We start from the raw sequence: 14,819 nt of genomic DNA, 5'->3' as shown, positions 1-14,819 counted from the left end.
AAATAAATAAGTAAATTTACCCACTTTGAGGATGTGCTCCAAAGAGACAGCCTCTCTCCCGACACACTCCTTTCTACACTGTCTTTCCGTGGACACAAAATGGCCCATTAAAATGATCCCCCATTCCTGTAGATTAATAAATAAAGGAATCCTTTATTGTTCTCAATCGTCATTCAGTTTATACATTCTCTGAAGCCATAGCCAGCTAGCTAGCTAACCCAAAGATTAAAGAACTCCCAGTTCTTGGGGCTAAAGCCACAATTTGTGACAACTGCCCTGAGATCTTTTTAAATAGCTCTATCAATCACATGGGTTTATTGCAGGCTTCCCCTACTTAATGCTGTATGCTTCGGATTGAACCAGCCTTACCCTTTCAAACCCTGTTTTCAATCAGTTTTATTCTGACATTAAGTGATCCCGGTTACAGACAAGTTGTATTTTATGTTCCCAGTTGGGCTTCCTAATGCCATGCCCTGGAATACTCAAATACAGGGCACGCAAATGGCTGGCTGCAGATAATTCCTAACCTGAGGTTTTACTGATCCTGTGCAGACCCCAAAACCTGCCATTGGAGTCAGGTCAGAGTCCACATGTCCCCGTTTTTCCAATTGTCTGTGCTGATAATCCTTCACCCTCAGATGGCGCTAAATGGTAAAGAGCCCGCCTGCAAATGTAGGAGACAAGAGACCCAGGTTTGATCCCTGGGTCAAGAAGATCCCCTGGAGAAGGAAATGACAACCCACTCCAGTATTCTTGCCTGGAGAATCCCATGGACAGAGGAGCCTGGAGGGCTATAGTCCATAAGGTTGCAGAGTCGGCCAGGACTGAAGTGACTTAGCACGCCCGCACTCTATATTTGCAATGTATCTTTGGAAACTACCTGTCATTAATGAAAGAATTTTAAAAGCCAAAAAAATCCGAATGCCAGCTTTCTCCAAGATCAAGAAATGGAGAAAACATGTTGTTCTTCCTTTTCTTTTTCTGTTTCCTACTCCTATTTTGTTTTCCAAACATCTTTGGAGACTTATTTGTTGTTTTTTGGGGGTGCCATACCAGCATCTTAGTTCCCCAACCAGGGGAAGTGGTTTCAGGCTAGACTGAACCCAGACCCTCAGCAATGAAAGCCAAGAATCCTAACCACTGGATCACCAGGGAATTTCCTAGATTTGTCCCACTTTATTATTATGCTAGGGTCAGTCACCTTGACTACCATGCTATCATCAATGCGGGTGAATTACCTGCTCTGGAGACTTTTAACTAACCTTCCGCCCACATGTTCGACAGACATACACACCCAGTCACAGTGTTGGCTCAATCCCAGCCAGTGCCCCGCTCTGCCCACCATCGAACCTTTGACCTGGCTCTGGTAACCAGCCTGAGGCTACCATGCTTCCTGGCAGCTGCCCCAGAAGAATCACTAACGGCTCCTCGCTTAAGACAACTGGACTCCAAACCTTATTTATTTTTTATTTGTCTGCACTGTGCTGCATGTGGGATCTTAGTTCCCCGAGCAGGGATCGAACTCATGCTTCCTGGAGCAGAAGCTCAGAGTCCTGACCACTGGACCAAGGGAGTTTCCTGGACTCGAAATCTTGAAGAGGTAGAGGGTAGTGAGGTGGGCTGCTCTGCCTCTTCTTCCAGTACTCTGTCCCAATCTACTGCTTTTTTTTTAAATTGCAATATAATTGCTTTACAATGTCATGTTGAAACTAACCCGACATTGTCCTACTTCCTTTTGTGTATTGATTTTCTCTAGTAGAAAAACACTAAACTTGTTGTATTTTTTTCTCTCACTTTTCTTTAGCGTCGAGAAGTGGCAAAAACAGTTTTCTGCTTGGTTGTAATTTTTGCTCTGTGCTGGTTCCCTCTCCATTTAAGCCGCATTTTGAAGAAAACTGTGTATGATGAAATGGACACGAACCGATGTGAATTACTTAGGTAGGATCCTATGTACTCAGAAGGAAATTGGAGTTTCTCTGATTTCACATTTCTAAGACTTTTACAAAACCACCTGCTCTACACTCACGTTAGCCCTGGAAATAAAATCTTCTAAGTTGATTGTTTTTCTTTAGCTGTTGCAGCCCATGACCAACCTCAAAATTTTGTGCAAGCCCTATCAATAACTTTGCTGCTCTCCTCCTGGGTTAACCAAGTGGTGGGTATATCTGCACATGTCCTGCAGAACTGAAACTGCCATTTAAACAAGGGCTTTAAAACTAATTTTGCCTGCCACCTCTGAGAAATGTCTCCCGGGCAAGAAAAATGCTTATTCTAGAGATAAATGCTGGTTAGGTTTTAAAATATGATGTTCTAATTTATCTCTTCTATTTCCTTTTGCTCAAGTTTCTTGCTGCTCATGGATTACATCGGTATTAACTTGGCAACCATGAATTCGTGTATCAACCCAATAGCTCTATATTTTGTGAGCAAGAAGTTTAAAAATTGTTTCCAGGTAAGTATTTCTTTTAGCAAGAAGATCTTTTTCATAATAATTATTGGCATTAGTGATTAATTATATGTGATGGTTGTTGCTGTTGTTGTGAAGTCACTCAGTCGTGTCCAATTCTTTTGGGACCCCATGGACTGTAGCCTGCCAGGCTCCTCTGTGGGATTTTTCCAGGCAAGAATGCTGGAATGGGTTACCATTTCCTACTGCAGGGGATCTTCCCAACCTAGGGATCCAAACTGCATCTCCTAAATTGGCAGGTGGATTCCTTTTTTTTTTAATTGGAGGATCATTGCTTTACGATATTGTGTTGGTTTCCGCCGTACATCTGCCACAGGTATCCATACGTCCCCGCCCTCCTGAGCCCCCTCCCACCTCCCTCCCCAGCCCATCCCTCTAGGCTGCTGCAGAGCACTGGGCTGAGCGCCCTGCGTCATGCAGCAGATTCCTACCTGGCAGGCACATTCTTTACCGCTGAGCCGCCCATTTGCAATAGCATATAATAGCAAATTCAGTTGTTTCCATTTAATTCGATTTTTTTCCTCTTCTGTCTTTTCTTTATTTTTATTTCTAATAGAGTATAATTGCTTCAGAATGCTTTATTAGTTTCTACCGTACAGCAACGTGAATCAGCCATACATATACCTATATCCCCTTTTATATATATATATATCCTTCCCATTTAGGCCACCACAGAGCACTGAGTGCAGTTCCCTGTAGATTCTCATTAGTTATCCATTCTATACAAAGTACCCGGAGTGTGGATATGCCAACCCCAGTCTCCCAGTTCATCCTGCCACCTCCCTGTCCCCCTTGGTATCCATACATTTGTTCTCTACTTCTGTCTCTATTTCTGCTTTGTAAGCAAGTATTTTTAAGAACAGCCAACTGTGTATCTTAGACATCCAACCGGCATGGCTCATTCCAGTTGTAAATAGCACTTTCATCAGCTGAACTTTTCAAAAGAGAAGTGAAAATCACAATAGTACTGTCAGCAGCTGAACTTTTCAGAAGAGAAGTGAAAATTACATTTTGTTACCCAGAAAGAGCATCAGATTGTCAGCGTAACAGAAAAGCAATATCTATTCAAACAACATACTCAAAAGTTAAAATAAAAAGAACTAATTTAGTAACATGCCAATTTAGTATCCTGCTTTGAAAAGAAATATTTCCAAGTTGAGCTCCAAGGCCAACAGAATAGATTAAACTTATTCATGCCTTACATGGCCTTAGACTTTTAACCACAGTCTCAACAAAACATAAACTCATTGTTAAGAAAGCTCTTGCTAAGTGCTCCTTAATAGTATACTTCATAATAGTCTTTTCAAGAAAACTAAATGTTTATGGCTCTGGAAATCTGAACTAATGTAATTTAATTCAAAATCAGTTTCCTTCCATTCTTCAAACCTCCTTGTAGCTAAGCCAACACATGTTCTCCTGAAGTTCAAAGCACTTCTCACTGAGGTATTATTTTTCCAGTTCCTAGAATGATTTTAGCATGGAGTTAGTCCTAACTGGAATCCGTTAACTTTGGCCAGGATGTTTAACTTCATTTTATGGTACGTATTAGGAAGAGGAGCATAGAGTTCAAGGGTGCAGGATCTGGAAGTGAACAGTCTTGATTTACATCCCAGCTCTGCACTAGCTGACTATCTAAAACCAGGTTCAAGTGGGGCCGCTCCTGCTTCCTCAGTTTGCCTGTCAGTAAATCAGATGCTGCGTCTGTATCTGTATCAGACAATGTACCATCTCATCAGGTGGAATAAGTGGTTCAGTGCTTGAGACAGCAGGAAGTGCTCAGTATGAGTTTATCGGTGTTAGGGATAAAAGAGAGGAAAAACACAAGTGACTACCTTCGTGACTCCTGCAGTCTAAAAGGAGACAGACAGATATTAACCAGAGAATCATAGGAATCAATAAAACTTGGTATGGAAGTTCTTACTGCCACACTTTGGGGTCATGTTTACAAGTCATGAAATGCCCTCAGAAAGATTCTGCCCTAAGAAAGAGTGACGAAAATGCAGATCATAACAAATACATTTATGTAATCTGGAGTAAAATCAGTTGCTAATTAGTTTACCTATTAACCAGAGGGTAAGGGGGAAAAAAATCCAGGTGCACACTCTCAGAAATTAAACACAGTTTTGACTGATATTCATAAAAAGGCAGCAGACCCAGGGGAAGGAGTCCAACAGAGAGAGTGCTGGGTTCTGAGTTCAGTTCTGCCTCTTCTCTAAGCCCCCCTGTTCTCATTCAGGAGGAAAATAGCACCTACCCCCTAGGGCTGTTCAAGAGCCTCAGATGAGGTGCCCAATGAAGAGAGGCACGCAGGTGGTGCAGTGAAGACACGCCAGGCCCTTCCCAGTCCTTCCCACCCACGCCCACCCCAAGTCATAGAACAGTCTCCCCCCACCAACACTGCCTTCCTTTCCTCTTTGACTTGGTGAATCAGTTAAAACAAGGAACACGGAATCTGTCACTCTGCACTAGAATAAACCATTTAACGTCTCCCTAGAGGTTACAAATGCCCTACGCCAGATTTCTGGCAAGGCCCACACTCTGTCCTCAAATGCCTGTGGACATGCACCCTTGTTGGTGAGCCTGTGTGTTCTGCTGGGAACGGACTGGTGGCCTCCTCTTAATCTGGGTCTGTTCCTTCCCTCAGTCTTGCCTCTGCTGCTGCTGTTACCAGTCCAAGAGCCTGATGACCTCGGTGCCCATGAATGGCACAAGCATCCAGTGGAAGAACCAGGAGCAAAACAACCATAACACAGAGAGGAGCAGCCACAAGGACAGTATCAACTAAACTGGAGGAACATTTATCGGTGTACTTCAAGCCCTACTGGAGGAAAAAATCAACACAGCAACTGTGTCTCCAGGAATCTGTTCCATCCTTCTCTCGTGACTCAGCCCCACCCCCTGGAAAAACATTTCCCAAAACTTTGAAGGGCTGACTGGTTTATACCCACGAATTCAACGAATCTTACTTCTTTGATTTATCTGATTTACATATTCTGCATGTTATATTCAGCCCTAAAAAATGGTGGGAGTTGGCAGGGGGAAAGGAGATTGTTCAGTTAAACCAGAAGGATATTTACTACCTTTGCATGAAAATAGATTTTTCGAGTACATGGCAAACTTTCATGGTGGTTCTGTAGAATGTTCAATGAGAGCAGTCACCATGAAAAAGTTACAGAGATTGTAACAAGATTTTCTATTTTTTTTTTAAAGTAATTTTGGTTTTTTGGCCAAACACAGTATGGGTTTATGTCTCCTTTGTTTGAAATGTCATTCAGTGCCAGTATTTTTTAACTGCATAGTAGCCTACAGATGATGATCTGAGCTCATTGACACATATTTTTGCCCCTAAAAACACATAAAACAGAATTCAGGTGAGAAATAATGTTAGTGTTTCTTATGTCACTGGCTTATTTTTTAAAACATAAATTCTTAAGCTGCAGGAGCTTACAGGACCTTAAAGCACAGACTGATATCCATATATGGCAGTTTAATAGCTGCTATGCAAACTTTTTAAGAACCTATATTTTCTTTTTTAATGGGGTTTCATTATAGGAGATCTTGTGCCTATTTTTCTGTTAGATTGAAAAATAATGCTTGAATCAAACAGTTCTATTTTTCACAAGCCTAGTTTTTTAATGGAAGCATTTTATGTAAAAATCAAAATACCATTTACTAAAATTTAAATGTATGTATCGTTTAACTATGCCAAAGACTTTCAGTGAAATGCATAGAAGTCCAGAACAAAGCAAGAAAAAAAGGATTGTGTATTTTTAGAAGATTTGGAAATTCTCATTGAGGTTTATTTTTGGTAATAGTAACATGTATATGTGTGTGTGCAAATATACACGTATGTATCATGTATATATATACATGCATATACATATATACATGTATGTATATATTCCTTTGCTTGCTTTTAAAATGTTAACTGACAGTGAGATTATTTTTGGTCATTCCTTTTTCATATAGGAATATGGAAAACATAATTTCAAAGTGGCCAGCTGAGTTTATCGTGTCAATGAAATATAATTACTCCCAGATGCCACCATGAACTTAAGGTTCTTCATGTCCCTGGGTTTTCAGTATGAATCTAAATGCTTTCCCTACCCACACTCCTCACATGGTCACCATTTCAAAAGGCCCACAGTGACTTCTGCTGGGCATTTTCCACGATGTTTACAGACTGTGAGTACAGCAGCAAATCTTTTACTGTGTATATAAATATATATGTATATAAACAACCGTAAATTTCTTTTAGCCAGTTTTTCTGTGATCGTCTCTGTGGAATGTATCCGTGTGTGTGGTATATGCCTGAGGTCAGATGGCATGTATGGATTTCATGTAATCTAATATTAATGCCTTGCATTTGTGCCAAAGCACACACTCCAAATGGAATCTAGGTGGCTGTTCCTCAAAACAACCAACCTGTCGGTTTTAATCTATCCATGTTCATAAATCTCATGACCATGTTACCATTACAAATGGAATGTGAGGGGCCTCATGAAAAAGGATGAGCCATGGGTTGACAAGGGATTTTGGTTTTTTGGTTGCTGGTTAGTTGAAAAAAAGCAGTATTTGGGGTTGTATTTTTTCCTGTGCTGGAGCAAAATTCATTAAAGTCTGAAGTATTATATTGTCCCAGTCCTCAACATGGTGATGAGACTGACAAGTGGGCAAATGCTTCTATCAGATTTCACCAGAAAAATGTCTGATGATAAATTAGCTCAGCTGATTCCTTGGGCTGTATTTTAGAACAGTCATGTATAAAATGATAGCAGATGCCAGCCATCCAATTGCAGGGCTCATTTGTGTGTTAGCAGTCAAATTCCATTAGTCCATGGGTGCATCACAGGCAGTGATATAGCCCTATAATATAAGCCGTAGGTTCACACCATTTTGTTTAGACAGTGGTCTTTTTCTTTAAGATGCTTTGTCTCCTGCATATCAAAAATGCATTTTACAAGTTCAGAAAGTCATAGATTTCTGAATAACCACACGGGCTTCCATGTGCATTTTGTTTATGGACCAGTAAGTGACTGTGGTTGATAAGTAGGAATATTTCCAGTTTCTACGTTTATCACATCTTTCCAAGTAAATCTGTAGAAATGAGCCAGAAGCCAAGGGCCTGCATTGGCAGTGGCCCGCAAGTACAAAATAAACGTTTACAGAAGCCTTGTGAGTGTCCCTTCATTTGGATTAATACATAGTTCTACCTAGGAAATGTTTGCTACACAGTGCCTGTTGCAAACCTCTCCCGAGTAATAAACAGGTGAGTGGTTTTCAAACAGATAATTCCCAACTGTACTGTATTCTCAACCAGCTTTGTGGTATTGAACACTTAACACTCCCATTCAATCCTTCATTCACCGTTCCTGTAAATTTTACTGAGCATCTACTATGCACCAGGAGTTCTTCTAGTGACTGGAGGTATAGCAGGGAAAAAAACAGGCAAAGTGCCTGCTCTCATGGAGCTTGCATCCTAGAAGAAGCTAGAAAATAAAAAGCTATTGTCAATAAACAATGTCCGGTGGATACCTGGACTCATCTATATATAACTGCTTATTTGACATTTTCAACTAGAGAGCTAGTCAACAGGGCTTCCCAAGTGGCACTAGTGGTAAAGAACCCATCTGCCAATGCAAGAGATGCAGGGGATGCAGGTTCAATACCCAGGTCAGGAAGATCCCCTGGAGGAGGGCATGGCAACCCACTCCAGTATTCTTGCCTGGAGAATCCCATGGACGGGGGAACGTGGCAGGCTACAGTCCATAGGGTCGCAAAGAGTTGGACACGACTGAAGCGACTTAGCACACATGCACACACAGCTATTTAATAGATATACTACATCTAAAACTAAGCTCCTGATATCTTTCTAACCTGTGCTGCCATATTATTCCTCTGCTCATGTATTACTCAAAATACTCTAGAGAAACAGAACCAATAGGAGGATAGATAGATGATAGATAGAAGATTCTGTGGCCGCTGAGATATGTATGCTATGCTGTACTATCTACAAGCTGAAGAAACAGGAAATTCAAAAGCATAATTCAGCCCAAATCCTAAGGCCTGAAGAACACAGGAGCTGATGGTAGAAGTCCCAGTGTGAGGCCAAAAGCCTGAAAACCACGGACGGCTCACAGAAGTCCCAGCATCCAGAAGCCAGAGATCCAGGAGCACCAGTGTCATGAGCAGAAGATGGATGTCCCACCCCAAGAAGAGACAGAGGGATTTCATTCTGCATCCTCCTTATTGCTCCTTCCAGGTGCTCTACTGATGCGTGATGCCTGTCCCCGCTGGTGAGAACAGATCTGCTCTAGTTAGTCTCCTGACTCAAGTGCTGATCTCTTCCAGAAACACCCTCACAGATACACCCAGAGATCATATCTTCCTAGCTATCTGGTTGTCCCTTAGCCCAGCCAAGTGACACCGAAGATGCACCATCACAGCTGAAAGAGCCCCATCCTTTGAGTTGTCAGGACAGAGTCATGTCCCATTTCTTTCTCTCAGCGATTATACCCAACTCCTCAATAAATCCTAACAGCCCCATCCTCATATTATCTCCAGAATCTGACTCTCTCTCACTCGCTCTCTCTTTCTCTCCACCTCCCTTTTCTGAGCCACCACTATCTCTGATCTCTTGCCAGGATAGCTGCAATTGGATCCCAAATGCCTACTTTTTTTCCAGCCTTAGAAACACCATACTCTAACGGGAGCCTATCTCTCAACCCCTGTAGTGGTCTAAAGGTGCTGACATTTCCAAGGTAGGCGAACCAGCAATGGGGAGTTTTCTAATAAGAGCTGAAGTCAGAAAAAGTCCACTGGCGCAAGCCTGGAAGGTTGTACGCCAAGGAGGTGCTAGCCACCGCTGGTGTGGGCGTTCTGAAGACGGTCAGTCTAGAGTGTAACAAAGATGAAAAAGAGCATTTTAAGTCCTGGTTCTGGTTTTCCCTGATGCTTTCCCATAGCTTGAGCAAGCAAACCACGTGTTTTAGAGTAGCTTTAGTTGACCCAAAGAAAAAAAAAATTGATTGGCAAATCCAGAGAGCTCCCTGTGCCCGCTTCTCCCAGATTTCTCATACACAGCTCCCCCTATTATCTACCCCTTGTGTTAGTGGGGTACCTATGATGAACCAATACTGAAATATTGTTCACTAAAGCCCATAGTTTACATTAGGGATTGCTTGTTTGTGTTGTCCATTCAATGGGTTTTGACAAATGGAGAGTGACAGTTATCTACCATTGTGTTATCATTCAAAATAGTTGCACTGCCCTAAACCCATCTGTGCTCCAGCTTTCCTCCCCTCCTCCTCTCCCTCTTGATTTATCTTTTCACTCAACACAGATGTAGTAAACACCCACTATATTACCTCGTGCTAGTTGCCGGGAACGTGAGATCAGACATACAAATAAATACATGCACTGAAGTGCTTTGTGGAGACTCGACAGCTGTCAGCATCAAGGACAGTAATGGCACAAAGGCAAAAGCAGCCCAGATTCTTGAAACTTCAGCTGGTGACATCAGTGAGCACAGTGTGAGGACTCTGCTATAATTCTTCGTTTTACAACTTTAAAAAAAATTCACTATCCACATGGCTTGCAGGATATTTTTTTCTCAACAAGGGATTAAACCTGGGTCCCAGCAGTGAAAGCACTAGTCCTAACCACTGGCTGGCAGGGGATTCCCTGAAATCCTTGTTTTGGTGAGTATAATCATGTCACTGCTCATGGAATTACATAACAATAAGCAATACAGCGTGCTGTGGTTCATGGGGTCGCAAAGAGTTGGACACGACTGAGCAACTGAACTGAACTGAAGCAATATAGCACTGTGTCTACTTTAGAAGCTTTTTAAAGCTCTGAAAAGGGAATTCCATGGTGGTCTAGCGCTCAGGGCTCCACACTTTCACTGCCAACGACCCAAGGGCCTAGGTTCCATCCCTGGGCAGAGAACTAAGACCTGGCAAGTGGCATAGCCAAAAGAAAAAAGAAGTAAAAATAAATAAATAAATATCTGCAAATGTACATTATTCTCCATCCAAAAATAAACCTATCCAGGATAATTTATTATAGGAGCAAAACAAATTGGAGATTAAGTCCAGGAAATAGCCAAGACAAATGTGAATCTTTCATTATTACCTCTGTTGTTCTTTTTAATGGTATCGTCAGTCCGTGAGAGTGCATTAAACACTATGTATGTGCAGAGTGAAGAAAATGCACTGTCAGTCTTCCAAAACCTTTCCAGGCCTGAAATTCTGATTCCTGTGTTTGAAACATAACCTAGCACCATACTGAATCTACTGATTTTTCTCCATACTTCAAACAAGCAGAGTTAAGTCAAGGCACACATCTACTGTATGCAGTTGAACACTTTTAAAATTCCAGTGGAGTCTTCACACTGAAAAACCTCAGGGGTTTTTAACAATCCTTTACTAGAGAAGCTACTGTCACTCTCTTTTATAAGTAGTAACAAAAACAAACTAGAACCTATATTTGGTCAGCACTGATATGCCTGCTTTTTTCTTTCTAAAACTGAAAGAAGACAAGCCACAGTCCTTAGCATCAGGGAATAATGAAGTACTGGAAGTTGTAACTACTAAGTCAACTTTCCCTACGAAGCATGCTAGCAAAGATCACTTTTGATTTGATGAAGTCAGAAGTCCTACTATCTTACGGTTTCCTAAGCCTTTAGCATCAATATTACTCAGCTGACTTTCTATTTCTTCCTGGGAGGTAATAAATTAGGAACAGCAATACCAACCTAGATAGAATCAGAAGAGTCATGGAATCTTCCTAAGGGGACAGAGAGAATTCCATAGATTTTTCCTTTTTGGTCCTCATTCACAGTCCCCTCACTTAATTTACGTACATGGAACTGATCATCTTTTACTTGAATTTGATTCCATGACGGTGGAGGCAACTGTGTCCTTGGTGTCATGTGACAGATTTGTCCCAGATGGGAGAGGGTAAGAGATGCTGCCCACATCACACAGGATCACGTGATCGGCCAAACCGCAGGCCCTGGGCATAGCCTGTCTCCCTCCATTGACACATATTTTTACAGAATAAGACATTCCTTCTTGAACTATACCTATTTCTCTCAGAGTGTAACAAGTCTGGCTAAGTACAGTTAAATTCTTATATTTTTAAAATATCCTGGAATGAGAAAATCTGCTAAACGTGATCAAGTAAGGGGAACATATGTACCTTTTAGCTTTTCAGGGCAAGCTCATGCATAAGGAAAACCTCCCAGGTCCAGGCTTTTGTCTATTTTATGCAACCCAGTGGGGTTCAGCCTGGATCACTCACTGTCAATCAAGACCATGATGGGAGGGATGGGAGTCTGTTGACCAGCTTAGGCCAAGATGGGCCAACTCCTGGAACTGGAGGTGGGGAGCCAGGGATGCGAGGAGTAACTTCTCAAAGGAAAACCCACATCACCTTAGAAAGGGAGAGAATAGCTGAGCCACTTCTCTACTCCATCTTTAAGGAGATTTCTCCATCTATAAGGATATATCCCACTCCTCCTATTTTCTGCTGCTTTTTCACATTTTTCCCTCAGTTAATTCCTTGATTTTTATTATTTTCTTTAAAAGTAACTTTTTCTCTTCAAATTATAAAAAATAAAACAGCTATAGGACATATTTAAAGCCAGTGCAAACAAAATAATAATGAATGAATGATCCATGTTTGTAAAGAGAGGAAATTCCTCTACCTGGGGCATTTTTTATATATATATAATATATAATATGTATGCAATATAATATATATAATGTCTCCTATTTCAATGTCTTGCATTTAACTTATCCAGTTCCTTTGTTATCACAAGCTACATTGACTGTACATCTTTGTACGAGTCTCCATGGAGATATTGGAGAAGGCAGTGGCACCCCACGCCAGTACTCTTGCCTGGAAAATCCCATGGACGGAGGAGCCTGGTAGATTGCAGTCCATGGGGTTGCTAAGAGTCGGACATAACTGAGCGACTTCACTTTCATTTTCACTTTCAAGCATTGGAGAAGGAAATGGCAACCCACTCTAGTGTTCTTGCCTGGAGAATCCCAGGGGCAGTGGAGCCTGGTGGGCTGTCGTCTATGGGGTTGCACAGAGTCGGACACGACTGAAGCGACTTAGCAGCAGCAGCAGCAGCCATGGAGATATGTGTGATTTCTCTAGGAAAATTAAAGAGGAGCAGGATTGCAGTCAATTCATGCGTCCTGCCAAACTATCTCCAGAGTGACCCACCAGTCCTGGAGTGATCCATTATTAAAGGTTTCAGGGCTCTCAGTGCCTTGCAATTGCTCCTCTTTACGTGGGTGCCATCACACTGGGGGGATCCTACCTTTAGGTCTCTGTAGCAGACAGTTGGACACCTGACCAGATCCTCTTGGATCCTGTGTACTAGCCCTGTTCACCCTCCAGTTTCAGCGTTGTTGCTACTATCTGCACCTGCACCTGTCAGCGGCCAGCCCTTGGACACTAGAGCCCTTTCGCATGAAAGGAGAAGAGGAGGAGCCTGGGGATTTTACACCCCCTCCATCGCCACGATGACCTATTGCCAAGGACTGGCCAGTGTGGGACTGCAGAAGCCCAGCTCTTGCGGCTCTGGGGGTGGGGGTGGTAAACAGCAAGCACCCCCAGAGAACAGGCTGAGTCTGCAGCCTCACCTGAAACATCACCTTAATAAAGATGAGGGAGCTTCTTCCCTTTCCCTCACTGGTTTCTTCTGGGGGACCGTGCCTTAACAAACCACTGACACCCACACACCTTCCTTGAGGTCTTCTAGAAGAATCTGACCAAAGACAGCACACATTTCTATCTCACTGCTGAACTTAAATGCAAATTGCAAGACACTGAACATGTCAGATTCTTTAGCATACTAAGTGATAACTGGTATTTGAAACCACTTTTGATTTTTCTCCAAGGCATCAGAGTATGCATGAGAGCTCTCTGCTAAGTGGCAATCCAAACTTCCTCAAACACAGCCCTATTGGCTATGAAGGCCCACTTGACCACTCTAGGACCTCCATGTCAGGCTCCTTGGAGCATGGCAGTTAAGTTTTTCTGTATACCCAAACATTCCTCATATAAGAATTCAACTAGCAATTTCTCTTAAGAGAACATGTCTCTCCCCAAGTGGCTTCTAAATGAAGGTTTGGTCGTGAATGAAGCTAGAAATCAATGAGAAGGCTAGCGAGATTAGTCAGTTGTCGGTTGGGAAGTGCTGGTCACAAGCACAGTTCACTCTTTCAACGGGTTTGCCCACTAGTGTACTAAGAGCTGAGATGACAAGATGAGGAAGGCAAGGTCAAAGGAAAGGTTTTTATCTCTTCAAGAGAAAGAAAACCAGGGACTTGCCTGGCAGTCCAGTGGCTAAGTCCACACTCCCAGTGCAGGGGATTGGGGTTCGATCCCTGGTCAGGGAACTAGATCCCACATACTTTAACTAAGAGCTCAAATGCTGCAACTAAAGGTCCCGATGCCTCAACTAAGACAACTAAGGCCCAGTGCAGCCAAAAACATAAATATTTTTTTAAAAAGAAATAGAAAAACAACCTCAGCAAATTTAAGACAGTAGAATTAGGCCAGTGATAGGAATAGATCATGCATGGATGAAAAAAAGAAGAAGAAAATAATTGATGGATCAAGCTCCCATACAAGACAAAAGGAGATGCAAATGGCAGCCTTGGAAAAGAAGAAGTATTCTTCTTCACTAGTCAGTGAGGAATCAAGGTCAGTAATCAACCACGGCTGTTTCTTTCAGTTCAGTTCAGTCACTCAGTCATGTCCGACTCTTTGCACCTCCATGGACTGCAGCACGCCAGGCCTTCCTGTCCATCACCAACTCCTGGAGCCTACTCAAACTCATGTCCATCGAATTGGTGATGCCATCAAACCATCTCAACCTCTGTGGCCCCTTCTCCTCCTGCCTTCAATCTTTCCCAGCATCAGGGTCTTTTCAAATGAGTCAGTTCTTCACATCAGGAGCCCAAAGTTTTGGAGTTTCAGCTTCAGCATCAGTCCTTCCAATGAATATTCAGGACTGATTTCCTTTAGGATTGACTGGTTGGATCTCCTTGAGAAGACTCTCAAGAGCCTTCTCCAACACCACAGTTTAAAAGCATCAATTCTTTGGCACTCAGCTTTCTTTATAGTCCAACTCTCACATCCATAAATGACTACTAGAAAAACCATAGCTTTGACTAGATGGACCTTTGTTGGCAAAGTAATGTCTTTGCTTTTTAATATGCTGTCTAGGTTGGTCATAGATTTTCTTCCAAGGAGCAAGCATCTTTTAATTTCATGGCTGAGGTCACCATCTGCAGTGATTCTGGAGCCCAAAAAAATAAAGTCT

General features: G+C 42.3%; 1 protein-coding gene across 1 annotated transcript in view; it reads left to right on the top strand.

Annotated features, from left to right (window-relative positions):
- EDNRA (endothelin receptor type A) overlaps window positions 1-7,641 on the top strand; it is a 74,527-nt gene extending 66,886 nt beyond the window's left edge. The window contains exons 6-8 of the mRNA XM_043484970.1: window positions 1,805-1,938; window positions 2,344-2,452; window positions 5,112-7,641. Of these exons, the coding sequence (XP_043340905.1) occupies window positions 1,805-1,938; window positions 2,344-2,452; window positions 5,112-5,252 (384 nt within the window). The 3' untranslated portion in view covers window positions 5,253-7,641. The remainder of the gene's footprint in view (window positions 1-1,804; window positions 1,939-2,343; window positions 2,453-5,111) is intronic.
- The last annotated feature ends 7,178 nt before the right edge of the window (window positions 7,642-14,819 follow it).

This window comes from Cervus canadensis, chromosome 1, assembly GCF_019320065.1.
Source record: "Cervus canadensis isolate Bull #8, Minnesota chromosome 1, ASM1932006v1, whole genome shotgun sequence".
In the NCBI taxonomy this organism is placed as follows: Eukaryota; Metazoa; Chordata; class Mammalia; order Artiodactyla; family Cervidae; genus Cervus; species Cervus canadensis.
This window is presented reverse-complemented; position numbering and strand designations above follow the sequence as displayed.